The sequence below is a fragment of the Chroicocephalus ridibundus genome, chromosome 13 (genome assembly GCF_963924245.1).
Source record: "Chroicocephalus ridibundus chromosome 13, bChrRid1.1, whole genome shotgun sequence".
NCBI lineage: Eukaryota > Metazoa > Chordata > Aves > Charadriiformes > Laridae > Chroicocephalus > Chroicocephalus ridibundus.
The window spans coordinates 10,559,794-10,577,631 of NC_086296.1; the positions used below are offsets into that span (position 1 = coordinate 10,559,794).

Consider the following 17,838-nt stretch of genomic DNA (forward strand, 5'->3'; position numbering starts at 1 on the left):
GCCAGAGTTGTTAAGCTCCAAATAGCAGCTTAGCATCCCAGGATTTTTGTGCTGCTGCCGTTCCCACAGTTGAAGCTGGATATCCTTTAATGTTGTGGCTAGTCCATGTTGCTGTTCTTAAACCGGCTGTCATTTGTTCTGCAGACTAAAGTTAAGAGAAATTCAAACTCGTGGTTAAGTAATGTATAAGTGAAAGTGCAATGTTTTTCTGTGTGCCATAAAGACAAGCTGGTAGCCCCTAAAACTTGTAATGGTTTTGGCTTGCCCAGCACTTATATTGGTGGGTTTAAGTGTTTTGTACTCCATTATGCCAACAAATGGCTTGTAACTAATAGAGTTTGAGGAATCTACTGATTTTGGATTTATGCCCCATCAAGTGATCAGTTCTGGCACAGCCTAAGCTCTTCCGGGCACTTCCTCCGTAAAGAATAAAGGAAGATGGTAGCATAATTGCGAGAAAGAGAATACAATACATGGCCTTTTGCAGCTGGAATAGCTGACAATATACTCATCTCAACAGTCAGTGTTAATCCAAGAGCCCTCAGCGTGTCTCAAGTATTTGAATCAGCAATTGTGTAAGATAATTTGTGTTTAAGCTCTGATACTGTTTACCTTGAAGTTAATAGAAAAATCTTGGTATTTGACACTCAAAGATCAATCATTAGCTCGCTCATTCTGCAAACAAAATACATCCATTTTATATCAGTTCCTGGTCTTTAGTAGAACCGTGTAGTGCAGATGGTGTAGCCTACAGCAAGAGCTCGGGGAAATAAATGGATTCAAGTAAAAGGAGTTAAGCATTTGAGAAGAGAATGCTCAATTCTAAATTATGCTCTGAAAATCTGGTTTCTTATGGCTTCTTTAAAAATTTCTGCTGGAAGGGGGCCTTATTTTCTACAGTCTGCCCTCTAAAAATAAACCAACAGTCACTGTGTTACTGGAAGTTAGGAAAAGGAGCTCTTGGTTTTAAAAAGAATGTGTGGGGATCTTGCATTTTTTCCACCTATTTTATCTAACATTCTTTCTGCATGATGTTTGGGAGCTGAAATACCACTTACACAATTCCAAGGAATAACTTTTGAAGAAAACTAATTATACTATTTCCCACAGCAATGCTTAATATGCAAAGATTGCTTCTAAATCTGCTTTTCAGGTCATCCCTCTTTTCTTCACACTTTACCATTTTGACTTTCAATGAGGTAATTTCACCCTTAAGCTCATTAGTTTCCATAGGAAATGAATTATAAAAAATGCTAAGTGTGCCATATGAGGTTTAACATCAAAGACATTTCTAGACAGACCATGAATATATGTTGAAGCTATATTTGGTCTCTGTTGGGTTTCTTTTCAGTGCTGCTGAGTTTCAGTCGCTTGCTTTCGTTAGGTAAGTGTTGGCTTAGGACTTATCTTTTTCCCTTGCAATCCAAATTAATCTTTAATTGTTTAGAACAAAATCTAGTAGCTGACTGGGCTAGTTGAGTCAAATGTGTTTTGTTATGGCTCATGTGCCCTTTTCATAGGAAAAAAAAAAACACAAAAAAACAAAAACGCAACAAAACCAAACCCAAATAGTTGAGTAGGATGCTTTGTAACCAACTGCTCTTAAAGTAAAGTTAGATTTCTGAAAGGAAGCCTCAGTTCACGTTTTTGCTAGGAAGTTATAAATGGATTTTTCTCACTACTTTGAATCCTCAAAGTTAGGATGCATTAGCTGCGTGTTAAATCTTTTGGATTGCTTTCCCATTGAGCCTCTGTTCTCAACCGTTTTAACTACCTGACAGCAGGAAACCTGGCACACACAATTCTTGTCGGGACTCTTATGTAGCTTCACAGTTTCATTTTGAAGCTGTGTTTCAACAATGGAAAAATAGGGATTGCCCACATATGTTTGTCCTATTCAATCCATCTAACACATTGGCTAAAGGGATTGCCTACTGTATTCCAGAATAATAAATTTAAAAAAAATGTGAATGTTATTCAAATCTGGTTTTACTGAAAATAATGCTCCTCCTGTTTGTTAGCTCCATAACGCTTTTGGACATTTTTTTCCCCATGCAATTGTGATTGAAATGATTTTCCTCCTCTTCAGCAAGTGTTTAGCATGCGTATCCCATTTGCTGCCTGGTTACAGTATGCAAAACAGCGCGGGAGAGGGACTGCGTTACCACAAAGGTGCGACTGCAGCCAGAGCCCCAGCACGAGTTGTGAGGTTTTCGGTCATTCAAAAGTGGCAGCATAGCCCTCAAAAGTTACATAGCTGTTAGGAACAAAATAAATGCCGTAAGTAATACTATTTAACAACTTATCACAGTCAATATTTACAGCTAAGAGTATTAGGGTGCTTTATTCCACCCACAGCTTTCAGAATCTCTTAAATTTGTGCTATGACGCTCCTGAAGAGTCCGGGTGGAAGCTGTTTCTGTTCTTGGGGGGGGAAAAGAGGAGAATTACAAAACGGTTCCTTTTAGCTTTAAGAGGAGGAAAACATCTTATACATTTTTTGAAGGTAAAAAATAAAGCATAAGTACCTCCGTAGCGGTTAAAAAAATAAGGGACCTTCAAAAGGCAAGTCAGGAATTCAATTCTCGTGTGCGTTGTACTCCCAGCAAGGGGCTGGTTTGTGGAGCTGCTGTGGGCACCAGTTCGGCACTGGGCTCCAGTAAGTAGCCTCTGGTGGCAGGAGACCTCACCTTTGAGCCGTTGGGTGTATCGGCCACATCTGCTCCAAGAATAAGCAGCGTTGGTCAATATTGAGTATTCTTCAAGAACAGGGCCTCTCTCGACGTACGTATGTATATAGTCTGTGCTGAACATACGCTGTCTGATTTAGTGCCTGGTGTTATGATGGGCTACATAGTGCACAGCAGGCAGTGACGGAAGAGGTACACCGCGTTAAGATCTGCGGAAGGAAATCCAGACTGCCAGAGAGACCCGCCTCCGGCAGCGGTCTTCACAGGGCCAGAAAAATCTCCTCTTTGGTTACACAGGTAGCAGAGGAAAGCAAGGTAAACAACCACCTCGTTATCTCGCTAGGTTAACGAGGAGAGATCACCCAGCATATAATCCTCGGGAGGCTGCTGACTGAACGATTCAGCAGCTTTTGTGCTCTTTCCATTGCAGCAACTGGTCATGGGGCTGCTGTACTGGTGCGCACCTCGCCACGTACTGGTGCTCTGAGGCAATGGCCATACAACTTCGTCTTTCAGCAAAATAAACAAAATAAGTGTTGTTACGTTGTAGAAATGCATAGTTAAACACGCTTTTATTGAGAAAGCCACCTTTTCCAGCCCTTCAAATGTAGCTATTGTCAATAACTGAACAGGAGTACTTTTCAAAAGTAGATTTTAGTACTTCAGTCTTTAGAAATGTGGTAGGTAACAGAACATTGATATGAATTTAGTGCAGTGGGAGCTGTTATTAGAGTACTGAAGTTTTCTAAATATTTTCTTAAATCATAAATATATTAATTCTTCCCTTTGAATCATGTAGCATTAATTTAAAAAAAAACAAAACACCCACACAAAAAAACCCCCACCAAACCAAACCCAACAACAAGAGCAAAAAACCCCAACAACAAAAAAAAGCCCAACTCGGAGCCAGACTTTTGTGCTTCAAAACTGCTCGACGCAGTCTGGTAATAACGAATGCGGAGACTTGTTTGCTGTTTGTGTTTGAGTCAACTGCTGAAGGGCATCTATGGTTTTGCTTCCCCTGCTACAACATGCGAGGCTTCTGTGTCTGCCTAGCCACGTAAACACACGCGCCAAATGTAAGGCAAAACCTACAATCCCGTGTTGCCTCTCAGACATTAATGAGTGGCAAATGAAAGCCGTAATAGCAGGTGATATCATAAATAATTCAGTTAAATATTTCAGGAATCAGAGTTAAATGCCTTCACAGAGAAGGATTAAGATGACTCGATGCACACTGTAGCTGATACAGGGGAGGATTTGTACGGAAGATTTCTTTCTGACACCTGTTTTATGACATACTATTGCTTCAGAACAATGTGCCGTGTCGGCTGCAAAATACAGCTTCGTAGGGATTTTCTTTCATTTAAGAAAGCAAAATAACGCTGAGTTTTGGGCTGAATACGCCGAGTCTTGCAAAGATAGGACAATATCACCAGGAGGCAATTAAAATACTGATGGGGTTATTAAAGGCAGTAGGACTAGCAGGCTTCCCTTTGGTTCAGTGTTCCATTGAATGCCCTGGATTTGTAATCAGGGAGGCCCAGCCACTTAGTATTTCATTGCTAAAGAACGCGAGCCCTCAAAGTTTGCCCCACTGAATTTTGTCTTTTAAGTCTTGCCTGCTAAAGGAAGGGAAGTAGCTCTCTAGTCAGTGTGCGTTACCAGCAATAAATAGCTGGTGGATATAGGATCAGAGCAGCTGCAGATATCCAAGTGTCGGATGCTGGAGACTATTCCTAGTATTTCAGTGTTTTTGTACACATGCTCCTGTTGCCATGAGGAGTCACTTAAAAATGTAGTGGACTGAGGTGTTTTAAGCCTATGGAGATCTAGCAAAGATAAAGCTACACCAGACTTTTCTAGAACGAGCATCCAGTATTGGGTTGCTCAGCTTGTCTGTACGCTTCTCTAAAGAGCTAGCATATGAGATAATCGCGCTCTTTAATAGTGGAGATGCTAATGCTTGGCAAACTTTGTGCTAGAGCGTGGAAGTTATGAAATGCTTAAGTTTACAAAACTGTACGCAAACATGCATGATTGAATTCTTACCCTTGGCTTGGCAAGGCTTGGATTGTCCAGGCATACCTACAAAGAGAATTTAACTCCTAGCTCCCAACAGAAAGGCTCCAGCGATACCACAGTGACAGAGGACTGTCAGATACAGGACGTTTCAGATACCAACCACAATGTAACCATCTCGGATGACTTTCATTCAAAAGGTTTTCTGCAGTCTGAAGTACCTTTTCAGAGGATATAAAGTACCTTTTCAGAGGATACCTTTTCTTATATAAACCACATCAAAATTCCATGCAGAAGAAGAGAGGTGAAGTTAGTGAGCGTAAGGGAAGATGGCATTTGTGCTGTGCTATGGTATGTGTAGTCGTAATCCCAATCCCAACAAGTGGGAAGCAAAGACCACTCTTAAAGTTGCATCCACCTATGACCGCCACGCTCAGCTACTTGGCACAGCTCCCACTCCGATCACCGTTGCCTCTGTTTTTGTGAGCCGATGGATGTTTCAGTCTTTCTGAGGGCGTTACTGGACTGAAGCTTGGCAGAGCGTAGGAGCAGCTAGGGTATCACAGTTCTGTGCGGTCTCAGCAGTATTAGCATCTACCACTGAGGAGCTTTGCTGGTCCCTGGAAGAGCTGGGGGCCTTCCCATGACCTTTGTATAAACCAGGGGATTTTGCCCAAAGGGGCAGATTTGACGTGAAGGCGGCAGAGCTGTTCCCCTCAACAGTCAGGGCCACCGGCTGTTTATCTGGCACAGCCGGAGCGTACACAGCATTTTGCTCTGACAGATGATCTCCACATTGACTAAGATGCTCTGCTTGGACCAGAGGTTGCTGATCATCTCCTTCTTCAGAAATAACAAAAACTGGTTTGTTTTTGTCTGTTTCTACCATAAGCTCCTTTGTTTTCGACCCATTAACCAAGCTGATTTTCAGTGGGTTGGAGCTCTCTAGAGGATTTTTGGGGCTTTGGCTGTTAACTGGAGATGCTGCCCCTAGATGTCTTGAGGGATCCAAGGACTTCACGTGTTTGCTGTCAGGGGAATTGGCTAAAAATCCAAAATAAGGATTCCCAAACCTCGATTTCTTCAAATTGCAGGAGCTTAGCTTCCGCTGCCTTTGTGCCGACAGAGTGAGGGGGTAGGAGGCATTACTGGCAGATGAGTCAGAGTACACGGTCTCTGATGCTCCCTCTATCTCGGTGGCTGAGATTACCTTTCTGGTTGGGACACCTTGGGATCTCGCAGCTGGAGGAAAACCCTGCAAAAAATAACAATAAATTAGTAGAGATGCTGTGAAAAGCAGCTGTCGTGAGAAACTTTCATCCCAAGAGAACTAAAAGCTAAAATTCCTTGTTATGTTAGAGGTGAGATGCATTTTTTTTGCAAAACACTATGTTATTACCATAAAAAAAAAAGAAGAAACATCCTCTATTATCTTTGTAACAAGCTGTTGGTTTGATGATTACAGTCAGTGAGACCTAGATATCCCTCCCACACCTACAGATTCCTCACCATGCAATAGTAATACGTCAACTGAAATAAATTTAAGGCATAACCAGCAAAAAAAAGGTACATGTCAGAATGTTCAATGATCTCATCTCATTGCTCATCTCATCAATGATCTCAACCTAGTCTGAAGGCATTTTTTAAATGTTTTTCTGGACCAGAGATCATTTCTTAACCAGGTGTCAACTGCTAGGAAACTCAGCTTCTTCAGGAAAGCCTGAATGAATTACAACAGAGCTGGGTAAAAGAGTTTCCCCCGCACCAAGCAAGATGGACTGAAATGTCTATCACGTTTGCAGGTTGGCAAGGCAAAGCAGGAGTCCACGGGGAAACGTGTCCCATGGGTGAGCAGCCGGGGGCACCGGGGCACGGACCCGCCCACCACGTCCTCCCCTCCTTGCAAGACTTACGCTGTTGTCAACCAGTTTCGTGAATGGGCTGTTGGTGGTCCAGCTGCACCATTTTTTCTGCAGCTGTGGTATGGGGGCCAGGAAGTCGTGGAAAGTGCGGGCACTCCACGTGCGCTGCCTGGGACAGTGGGTGTCCAGCTGGGCGTTCCCCTTCTCCGCAGCGTCTGCCCCTGCAGCTGGGTGGGTGGAAGTCAGCCAGTCAGACACAGAGGCTGGGCTTGTGACACTTCTTTTTAGGTTTTTGTCCTGGAAAAGAGTAAATAGAGATCGTTTATAGCCTCTTTCGTTGAAAGGTTTTTAAAACACTTTAAAAATACGCTGTTGGTGCAAGTGACTGATTTCTTCAGTGGTCCTTTTCTCAGGCCAGGACACTGGAGTGCGGCTGCTCCTCGTTGCTCCTCCAGCGTGCTGCCTGCAGGTCGCTGGCGTCCCCGGAGGGTGGTGTTACCTGGCTTCCCCAGTTTCAGGTTTTGCACTGAATTGGGAAATTTCAGTTGCATAAGAAACAAAAATCCTACTGCCCTCACTAACCAAACACCTCAAATACCTACAGCTTTATTTTACTGGAGGTATCTGACAGAGCACACTAGCAAACTTCACTATAAAGCATAGTGATTTGGTAATATGGTAAAACATAATTCTTCTGCGCTGCTTGGCTCTTGGAAGGCTCCAGATGTGTCTGTCTGGGGAAACAAAACTTCAGTGGGGATGGGGCCCACTGAAAGAAATCCAGAAGCAAGCAATGAAAGAATCAGAAATCTCAAAAACGTATAATTCGGAAGGGAAGACTGAAGTAAGCGGTGCTCTTTATCTTATGTTAGGGAAGAATTAAGAGAAAAACAAAAAGAAAGTGAATAATCTGTTCGTGGTGTCTATGGTGAATAGAACAAGAGGCACAAGGCACAGATTGGAGCCAAGGAGATTTTCATTTCACATAAGAAATGCTTTTCAGCAGGAAAACACGCTTTAGCAGTAGAACCAGATATCCAGACAGGTGTAAAATTGGCAACATCGGAAGGTGAGACCACATTAAACCATTGTCACCCACTGTGTGTATAAGCAGAGTTGTTGTGACATGGGAATGAGCTGTAGATGACTTCTAAAGATCTCTTCCGTATGTACTTTATATGTGTTGATGTTGCATTTAAAATCACAATTTTTGTCTTAATATTGATGTGGGTTTAGGACCAGAGAAGTTAGAATCCCTGACTGTCCTATGAATCTCCTTTTATTCTTACTAATACATCACCTGTTATTTACATAAGCCTCCTATTCCACAACTCTAGATGTATTTTTAATTTTCAGCTGTGCGGATATGGCTGTCATGAGAAGAATGCAAAATCCACATTCCCAAAGTTTACATAGTCTTTAATGAGGGTCTGAAATAAATCCCACACTGCCCTGGATTTAAAAGTCCTGAGAAACCAGAAACTTGTCATTTGATATTTCTCTTAAACGGAATCTCTCAAGTTTCTGCAAATCAAAGAAACTATTTAGTTAAAATGTCATAATGGAAATGGATGGGCAGAGAGACAAGAAATTAGCTACTGCAGCAGAAAAAAAAAACCTCAGTAGGAAGCTGGGAGAGGCTCCAGGGTCTGGAAAAGTTTGTCTCAATATTAAACGCTTAGTCTCAGATTTGATTAAAATAATAATCTTTATTTATAAATTTATAATCCAGCTGTCTTCTCCTGAGAAGCCTCTTCAGCCTGCCTTAGGATTTATTATTCTAATGTTATTATAATTACCTCCAAACTGGTGTAAAAGCTAGCCACTAGTTTTGAGACAGATATACTGGAAGTAACTATGAAGGTGAATAATGTATTTTCCACATTTTTAAAAAAAAGTTGTAGCAAAAAATGTTTCTTAAACCTCCACGGTAATGCTCTTTACTCAGACCTTTGCATCTGAAACTTGTCATGTCTGACTAGAAGTCAGAGGTCAGAGTTATAAGTTAGCCAAAGGTGAGATGGTGACTGAAACCAAATGAGACTTAGAACTCCGCAGCCCTCCTGGAGCGCACCTCAGAAGCCATCTGAAAGCCATCCTGCCCCCGTTTCCTCCCGCTGGTCCATGCACAGAGACGTGTGTTTGCTCTCCCAGCTCTTGCCTCCTGACAGGACACGGATTTCTTCAAAAGGGTTGTAAAAGCTAAAAAGCAGAAGCCATTTTATCCCTGGCTCCTGCCCAGCAGAGCTGAGACTCACGCCTACTGGGGGGCACAAGGCCACCATTTCTCAGTAAAAAGATCCAGGTAATTTTTTTAATGAAAGCTCCTTACAGCTTGCTTTGCCCAGTCCAGCATTTTGGGTGAGGTGAGTCTGACGGCGTTATTTACTGTACTGCAAAGGCTCAGGATTTCACGTGGCTTTTCACACAAGGATAACTTCTCGGCTCCTGCCAAGGAGGCGGCTGCGCTCCAGTGGGTCGCTTGTCCGCCCTGCCTAGTGCTGGGCCACAAAAGCAGCGCTCCGTACCCGCTGCGGGCCTCCCAGGCTAAGGCAGGAGCTGGCCCGCCAGCAGCATTTTACACCCTAAAAATACACATTCAGAAGCGAAACTGCAAACGTGGTTGTATTTCTAACACCCAGTAACTCAAGTGGCCTGGAGAGGCGCCGTTTGAGTGCAGGTTTGTAATTGGCCTCCTGTGCCCAATTTCCACCCTCCTTGAGGAGAATAGTCTTCAGCTGGGGGGAAAGACCCCGGTACTTTTAAAAGGTCCATTTCCCCTTCCTGGGTAGGTTTTCTGCTCCTTAAGGGATTTGGTTGAGAGTTCTGACTGTCTTGTATGCAGTGTGGACATCATTGAGAAGGAGGCGCTACCTGAGCTAATAATGTGGTAAATCACTTTAATTCTTTGGGTTACCTTCACTTAGAACTGTTTTCACATTAAGTATTTTATTTATGTATATAAAAAAATCTCCTCTGATAGGTTTCTTGTAGAAGGGATGGAAGGATAGAAATGTTTTTCTTTAAGTGTATTTGTTCATTCTGACTGGAGTGGAGAAAAAAGGAAGGGAAATGGGTTTCCCTCCTGTCTAGAAGCTGTATTTGTATGTGATTGCCACCAGGTGAAGCTCTCTCCACTGGAAAGAAGGACCAAGGAGTGCAGGTGTCCAAGGGTGCCCAGTTTGGGGACCAACAGCTCTCTTTGTCCTGCTCCTCAAAAGGTGATGTGTTTGGGCAGGGGAATGCATCAGAGCTGCTCTCCCTTTCCCTTTTTCTGTTAATAAGTGTGGCCAACTGGAGGAAAAGCTTAGCATGTGTCTTACACCGGTGTAGGAAAATCCTGACCAGCCTGGCCTCCTGGCTAACTTCCTAATCAAGTGCAGAGATAAAAACTGCTTTTTTTTTTTTGTAAACCATGATGGAAGCATTACACGGACTGCCCTGGGACATGTGAGTTCCTTGTGCTGGTTGTTTCCCCTCTCGTGGGGAAGAAGAGAGAGGGCACTGGAGAGGAGAACGTTGACTTGGGGAAGGCTTTAATATCGACTTGTAACGGATGTGCTGTGTCAGTCACTGGTAGTGTTGAAGAGATGGCAGCCAGACCTGAGACTTCTGAGCTGTCATCTGTTTCTAAACAAATAACTGATGGGGAGTGCAGGGAAAGAGCTAAAATAAGTGAGAACTTATTGAACTGATCCAGGTTTCTCTGTGTGTATCTGAAAGGACCCCAGTGCTTTCACTTGAAGAGCTTGATTTTTTTGGAGCATACACTGTTAATTTTCACCAGCCTGACGAGAGGGTTAAATAGCTTTCTGCCAAGCTGAGGAGGTGTGTGACTCCCCTGACCACTTGGTAGTGGTGGGCAGGAGCAGGTCTGATTCCCAGGTCCTTCCAAGGGAGGGATTGTTACAAGTGATGTTTTCAATGGAACATCATCTTTGCCAATTACTATCTTTCTGAGGGCTTGGTCCTACCACCTGCTGATAGACCTCTGCATTATCGCCTTTCGGATCCAAGGTAGACTTCTGCATTCGCTCTTCTCAAAGCTGGGAAGACACTGTCTCAGGGGATCACAGCCCAGACCATTTGATGGCAGCTCAGCTTGAGGCCTAGGAGAACTGCCTGGCTCAGTCCCTGCCCTTCTTGCAAAGTGGGCAGTAAGCATACGTGGACAGATGTGACACATGCTGCCCAAGAGGGGCATCCCGTAGCTCGCTGGGCTTCTAGAGATGCCAAAGAGCATTCATTCCTACCTGTATTCTGTAGGTGGTAAAGCTCAGCCCACTGGCTCCAGGCCCAGCAGAAATAATAAACACTTCATCGCTCCCAGTCTCGGTGGTCACTGCAGATGTGGAGGAGGGGACGTCTGGGTCAGTGTCCTGAGGAGACCGTTCTGTGCTGCCTCCACAGGAAGTGACTAAGAAAAGAAGAAAATTGATAAAGGCTGCCTGCAAGTGTCCAAAACATCTGTTCCCAACTCCTCCATAACAAACCCTCATCCCTCTCTCCCCAGACAAACTAGAGCAGGCTCTGGCTGTCACACCAGCCAGAACAAAACTCAAGCCAATAGTTTGCTCTCCTGAAACTGCAAGCTTTTAAAAACAAAACAAAAGGGGAAGGGAGGAGCACCCTTGGGTCTGCTTTCTAATAAAGACAGACCCAAACTGAAATCACTCATACTAAATGCGCAGCGATGTGCTTCGGATCAGAAACTTGCAGACTTGCACGACTCATTCTTTATTTGTTTTTACTCACCCCTGTCAACATTGGGAGCTGTGCTTTTTGCTTGAACCCTAGCAATGCTACTCCCACAGGCAGCCTTACACTCCAGGGACCGCTGCAGGGCTGTGTGTGTGCACGTGTCCCCAAGGCCTGTCCATCTGGTCCAGGTCAGGAGGTCTCCTATCCTTATCCACAATCTCCTCAATGGCTTTTCCAAAGAAGGAGATGTGGAAACTGTCATGGTTGGGAGCACAGAACTAGCTTTTCAGGAAGATATCCTTTTGAGAGTTGTGTGTAATGGCTGATGGTTTAGTGGGAAACTGATGGTGTATAGCAACACAACATGAAGTACCTCCCTGTTGGCCTTCACCAAGCAAAAGGGGCAATGGTACAATTCATGTGTTGTGACTCAAAACTGCAGCAGGTGACCTTATCTGCAGCTTGGCTGGGGGGGCTCTTGTTCTCAAAACACACTGTGAAGCAAACATCCTTTAAAGCAGTCTCATCTATAAAGCTCTATAGAAAAAGTTAGCTGCAGGAGTCAAAGTTGCCCAAAGCCAATGTAAGCATTGTAAAACCCATCCTTTCTGGACAAGGTTAGGCACAGGGCAGGTGAAATTCTTCCACAACTTATGGATCTTTACAAGTTGTCTGTAGCAGCCTGAACCAGGCACACTTGCTCTGCTAACCCAGTGTCTCTGCAATGCCATGTGCTGTGACGGCTCTCGTTGGCAGCGTCCTGGAGCCGTGCTTGTGCCTGCTCCTTGCCAGAGGAATTACCCTACCAGCGAGGGGGGAGAGCAGCAAGGGATAGTTCCCACAACAAAGGCTTTCTGCTGTGAAATGGCTCTCCAGCTGTGCATGGGCGAGACAGCAAGGAGGACTGCAAGGAAGAAACGATCTGATTAACTGGCCCTGGGGTGCCCTGACCTGCTCCTGCTGCTGCCCCGCGCTTACCCGCCTGCTCCCGGCTGACAGAGTGGTTGTTGTTTTCATTCTCCCGACTTGGCACCACCAGCTGGAGCTCATTGATATCGACAGCGGAGTTCTGGATCCCGTTCTACAACTCAGAACATGCCCCAGTAAACATCGTCAGATAAACAGTGCAAGAGCCAACATGAAAGAGAGAAACAGAAATTGCTGAAGCCATTAGCACTAACCTCCTGGTCACTGCATGCGTTGGATGAGCTCCTTTTGGGGCACGTTCTCTGCCTGAAAAGGAGAGACAGCAACAACAACAACAAGCCCACAAGTGAGTTAAAGATCTACAGAAGGGAAGGTCTCAGCTGTGTTTGTCCTGCAAGGAGGGGGATCCAGTAGGTTGTGGGCTCTCCTGCCTACAGGAGCATCCAAAACACTTGCCAAGACTCAGGGCAACAAGGCCTGTAGGCCAGGGGAGAAAAAGATAGGCTCATCTAGTGGAAAGAAGAGAAGGACCTGTCGCTTTCTTCCCATGATCACTGCAAAAGCAGGAACAGAGTTCAGACTTCTGCCCAGGCTCCCCCCCACCGGCTGCTCTTGCATGTCTGTAACTAAATACTGGGACCAAAACTGTGCCTTTGGTCTGGGCAGTGAGAGCCTTATCCTGTTATGCAGGACATTTCATCTGCACAGCCGATACTGTGCGCTGGATTATATTTAGCGAGCAGAAAGCATCAGATGTTGGTCATTGGTATGAACACGTTATTAACAGAAAGCGCTCTGGCAGATGATTACTGGGTAACTGTGCCTGTTGGCTGAAGGGAAACAAAAGCATCTTAACCATTTTTTTCACATTTTTTACTAAAACTGACTCTATGAAACAACTAGTGTTGTTTACTTTTGGATGAATAAGACAAAGATGTCACAAAGAAAGGCTGGCAGTAATACGCTTGATAATGACTGAAGCAAGTGTGTTTCATCTTCGTGTACAGCAGTTCTTCACGGGGCACCGCAGAAACTCATGGGAGCATTAAGGCACTGACCAGATAGGATGGGCCCCATGTTACTCTTTTCCCTACTGTCTGTGCTGTTGGCTGGCATTTTTCTTCTTGTTGGAGGCGTTGGTTTGTTTTAAGGCATTTAATCTCCTCCATACAAGTTTTTTTTTTTTCGGTAGTGATGTGTTGAAGCCAAGATTTCAAGTCTCCAGTCACCATTTCGTGACTGTTTATTTTTAAGAATGGGGACTGAGAGGCCACCTGATGAGGCTGGCTGGAAGCCGACATCTGCTCTGTCTCGGGCATGGTGGGTTTCATTCCTTCACCATATCATTGGATCTCTTGAAAAACGCTTATTGACTGACAACTGAATTGAGGGGAGGGAAAAAAACCCCATGGTGCGCCCCCAGCGCCATTCCTAGTGAATACAGAGAAGACTACAGAAAAAGGGGAGAGCAAGTTGGCACTTGAGAATTTAATCCAGAAGAGGTCCAGATGGATAACTGTTACCCCAGGAGGCACAATGGCATTGGCCACCGCTTGAGTTTCTCTGAGGAACTTGGGGCTAAAGCAGGGAAAGCTCTTCCTTAATGCACTGGTTCTGGGAGGGGGAGTAGGGGGAGGCCTCCCAAGCAGGAGTGGTGTTGCCTTAGGAGGAAGATCAAGCCAAGTAGGAAATACTTCAGAGTGGAAAACGTGTATGTAAATATTCCCACACACACCAGAGCTCTTATTGGGCACCATTATTCAAAATAATGGATGAGCATTGTGGTCAAGGCGTTCAGGTAGACGGTGGGAGAATGATGTGCAATTCCCTGCTTTCCCCACATTGCATTTGGGGTTTTTCTTAATCTCTTCCCCTCCTCCCAGCTCTTTCTTGCCAAAACCCATGACAAAAATTCAATCAACTCTGATACATTCCTATGAAATATTCTTGTTTCAAATAACTGGCATGCTACAAGAGAATTTGTTAAAATATTCTCACCCAGGGATTAAGGAACATGAAGGAAATCTTCTCCTTTAAGAAAACAAAACTTAGCACATACTTCTTCCTCGCTGAACACCAGGCATCAGCAACCCAGACTTGTTAGTTATCTGGATGGTCTCACTTTTGGGTTTGTTACTTGAACTTTTAGCATGACTTAACAAACAAAATATTTGAGTTCTCAGAAACACAAATAAAAATGTGTTCCTCGGATTCTTGTATACAGCTATCCCACTTATAAGGTATTCATATTCTCTGGGACAAAGCTGAAAAGATGAAATATCCATTTGAAAAGTCCCAGCAACTGACAGTTATGATAAACCAGGATGGACAGGACAAGTTCTGCATTAAGGAACTGAAACACCTTACATTCATTTGGCTCTTCTCCTTGCCATTCTTTGTAAATGTTGTGCCCTATGATGTTTAGCAGGCGCCATCACTACCTTGAAATCCAGGCTGGAGTTTGGCAGAATGAACCAGAGGGAGAGTAGAGTAAGGTGCCCCCAGCAAATACAGGTTTTCTGTGCCAATATGGTACAATAAGGGGAAATAAGTCCCGAGGTTTAAATTAGGGTTAAAAAATGGTAACTGGCTGCAATGTCCCATTTTAACTTTCTCCCCTCATCAGGCTTTGGGTACTGGGTGTCTGATTCCCACTGAGCAATTTGATTTACTGTTAAAAACCAACACACATAAACATTAAGAGTTTCTAGATTTGGCCAACAATTTTTTTTTTCTTCTGTTTGGCGTTACTGCCACAGTGCCTGGAGAGCTGTGCTTGTTTGCAGGACTTTCTTTATCTTATTCTCCAGTTGAACCACATCTCCTGTGGCATGCTGCAGTGCCTTGCCAACAAGGAGACCAGTGATTTAGATTAGCGCACAGCTCGTGGATATAAAACAGTCAATGTACCAGTTCCCATCATTTAAAAGAAGTTGTAATTAAAAAAAAAAAAAATAATGCTGAAAACTTTTCAAGTAAATGAAAAAAATCAAGTCTGTTGGAAGCTTTATGAAGATTGTCCTGTGCTCCCCAGCAGGCAGCTCCAGCCAGGTCCAGGTCTCTAAACCAGCCTGATGTGTAGAGGGAGAGAAATGGAGGACACAGCTACAAACAGGGGGAGGGATTTCTGGGTTGTGCCCAACACGATGATGGCAGAGGAAACGTCTGGTTTTAGCCCAGCGGTGACGGGGATTCTCTAGGAGGGCACTGTGTGAGGAAGGAGAAGTTTCATCCCCAGGTGACGCTGGGGCTGTGGGCAGGGACTGGCAGGGCAGCATGGAGAGAGATAGCAGCACGCGATGACTTGCTGGAATAGCTGTCCATGTAGGGGGTGTAATTGGAAACAGGTCATTGGCAGGCTGTGCAGTCGTAAAATGCAGTTGCAGTCCGTGTGTTGCAACCATTGAGCAAAAGTCTGACTGCATTGGACAGGATTAAAATTAAATAAGGTGGACATGCCTGTTGTTCTTGGGGCTTGGGAAAGAAAATAAAAAATACCCCATTACTTGAGCCAGGCCTCATGGCCAAAAGTAATTAGAATTATTGGCCAACTAACAACTGAAGCTTTCATTCCCTCCCCAAACAGCAAACAAAAGCTGCAGTGTGGCAGAGACTTGGAGTTTCCCCAGAGAGCTCTGCCCTGGCTGAATGCAATGAGCCCCAGCAGACACTGCTGACGACTTGGTGCATTGGCGTGGCAGCGGGTGCCAAGCCCATCCCGGGCCATTTCTACCCCTGGCAAGGCAGAGCCTGCTACTTTTAGCTGAGCAAGAGCAGCAGATAGAAATCAGGGCCGGGGGCGGGGGGGAAATACAGCTAAACGTACTACCAGAAGAACAAGTAAAGTACGAAGAGAAAAGAAAGTGGATGGCGAGTTTAGGAGGCCAAGAGCTCGAAGGTTGCTGTTGGCACCCTTTGCAATGGCATGCTCCAGCCAGGGTGAGTGTTGTCATGCCTCGGAGAGCCGGTCGCATTTCTGAGCATGCTGTGTTACTAAAGCGTCTTCATTTCTCCCCCCAGCCCACCCCTTGGAGTCCTGATGTTTTCTGCAGTGAGGACAGGCTGTGGCTAATACACATTTGACACCTGATTTCAAGCCCTTATTTAGAGCAAAAAGCATGAAATAAAGTTTTGTGGGCTCAAACTAAAAAGTTTGGATGTGCCTAATGCAATCTTATTCTGAGCTGCATTAAAACTCCACAGCAGGGAAGTGTAGGCAAGCTCCAACTGGGGCCAGACCAATATCCTCGACGCAGTCAGTGCAGTAAAGAGGGGAAAAAAGACTCTCCCAACGCAACACAAGCAAGGTTACTCAGCGCAGGTCATGGCATTGCTTCCACATGTATCGGATCTCCCTTAAAATCAAGACCTCCCTGGAATAGCATGCAGGGAATACAGGCAGCTGGGATAGTAAATGGCCTTTCAAGAGGCTAAAGGACTGGGGATAATCTCTCTTTATATAGAGTCAATAGCTGACTGAGGTATGTCTTTTTTTTTTTTTTTTTTTTAAAAAAAAAAAACAAACAGTAGTAGAGCAATGAAAAGGCATAAACACCAGTGTTAAAAGAAGTGAGTCTAATCCTGGTCCTGCGCCACAGGACCCTGGTAGGATGTATCTGCAGTGCCCAGAACATACAAACATTTGTATGTGGGGGGTGGGGGGGGGGAATGCATTCAGTTTGTCTCCGTTGGTCATCAACAGCAGAATATTACTTTGTTCTAAAAACATCTGCCAAGGAAAAAGCCAAATTGTGCATGTGAGCAACATGGCCTGACTTTCTAAACAGGCTATGCAGAGTAAACTTCAGCCAGTGAAATCTCAGATTGCCGGTGTAATTTTTGGGTTGAATAATACTCTACTTCGTGGATAGTTACAGTGAAATTAAATAGGGGTAACGGAGCAAGCGCAGCGTACTCAACATGTGTATGAGCCCAGGCTGCTGCCACAGCGAAGGGAGTGTGTGTGTTTGTCTCTTTTGAAGATTGGCAATGGTATAAAAATAAAGTATTTGGTATCTGGAAGACATTTTACACCAGACGTTTTCCTTTAGAGCTAGCAAAAAGTTGTGGTCTAAATTAGTGTTCTGCAAGCTTGTTAAAAAGGAAAAAGGTTAGTTAGATGTAACACATGCAAGTTTAACTCTTAACTATGAAAAGCTCAGACCCTGAAAGCAGGAATTTCTATATACAGCAGGAGGGATTATATTTAAGCTTCACCACCTTGCCCGCATTCTCTTATACCCAGTAAGAGAATATATTTTGTATTTATCCAGCAAGAGCTAGAAATGCAGCCTCCAAAAGGACAAGGAAAACAAAGCTCCTCTATCAAACCAGCCTCGCTGACTGTGAACGGCCGGGCAATCCTGAGACCTTCTGGGTTGGAGGATGCACAATAGATGAGGCAGGGGATGAAGGAAGAGAGAAGACAGAGCAGTTGCACGCTGCCACTGGGAAATGGATGCTGTTACCAACACCCAGCCACCACAGTGGAGCCCTGCAAGGGACAGTATTTGTTTCAGTTTACCTGATGTTTTCGTTAAAGTCAAAACATCTGAAAAATACTGTTTGTTTTGACAAAAACCTGGGGAGCCTGGGCTCTGTTTTGAATTTGTTGGAAGGCGGGAACAAAAAAAATC

General features: G+C 44.5%; 1 protein-coding gene across 2 annotated transcripts in view; it reads right to left on the reverse strand.

Moving 5' to 3' along the window:
- Positions 1 to 2,587: 2,587 nt before the first annotated feature.
- The window catches only part of LOC134522774 (mucin-17-like), a 34,331-nt gene continuing 19,080 nt past the window's right edge, over positions 2,588 to 17,838 (reverse strand). For both annotated transcript variants that reach the window (XM_063350839.1, XM_063350840.1), the window contains exons 3-7: positions 12,457 to 12,508; positions 12,254 to 12,356; positions 10,828 to 10,991; positions 6,626 to 6,871; positions 2,588 to 5,967 (exon numbers count right to left, since the gene is read on the reverse strand). In XM_063350839.1, the coding sequence (XP_063206909.1) occupies positions 5,230 to 5,967; positions 6,626 to 6,871; positions 10,828 to 10,991; positions 12,254 to 12,356; positions 12,457 to 12,508 (1,303 nt within the window). In that variant the 3' untranslated portion in view covers positions 2,588 to 5,229. The remainder of the gene's footprint in view (positions 5,968 to 6,625; positions 6,872 to 10,827; positions 10,992 to 12,253; positions 12,357 to 12,456; positions 12,509 to 17,838) is intronic.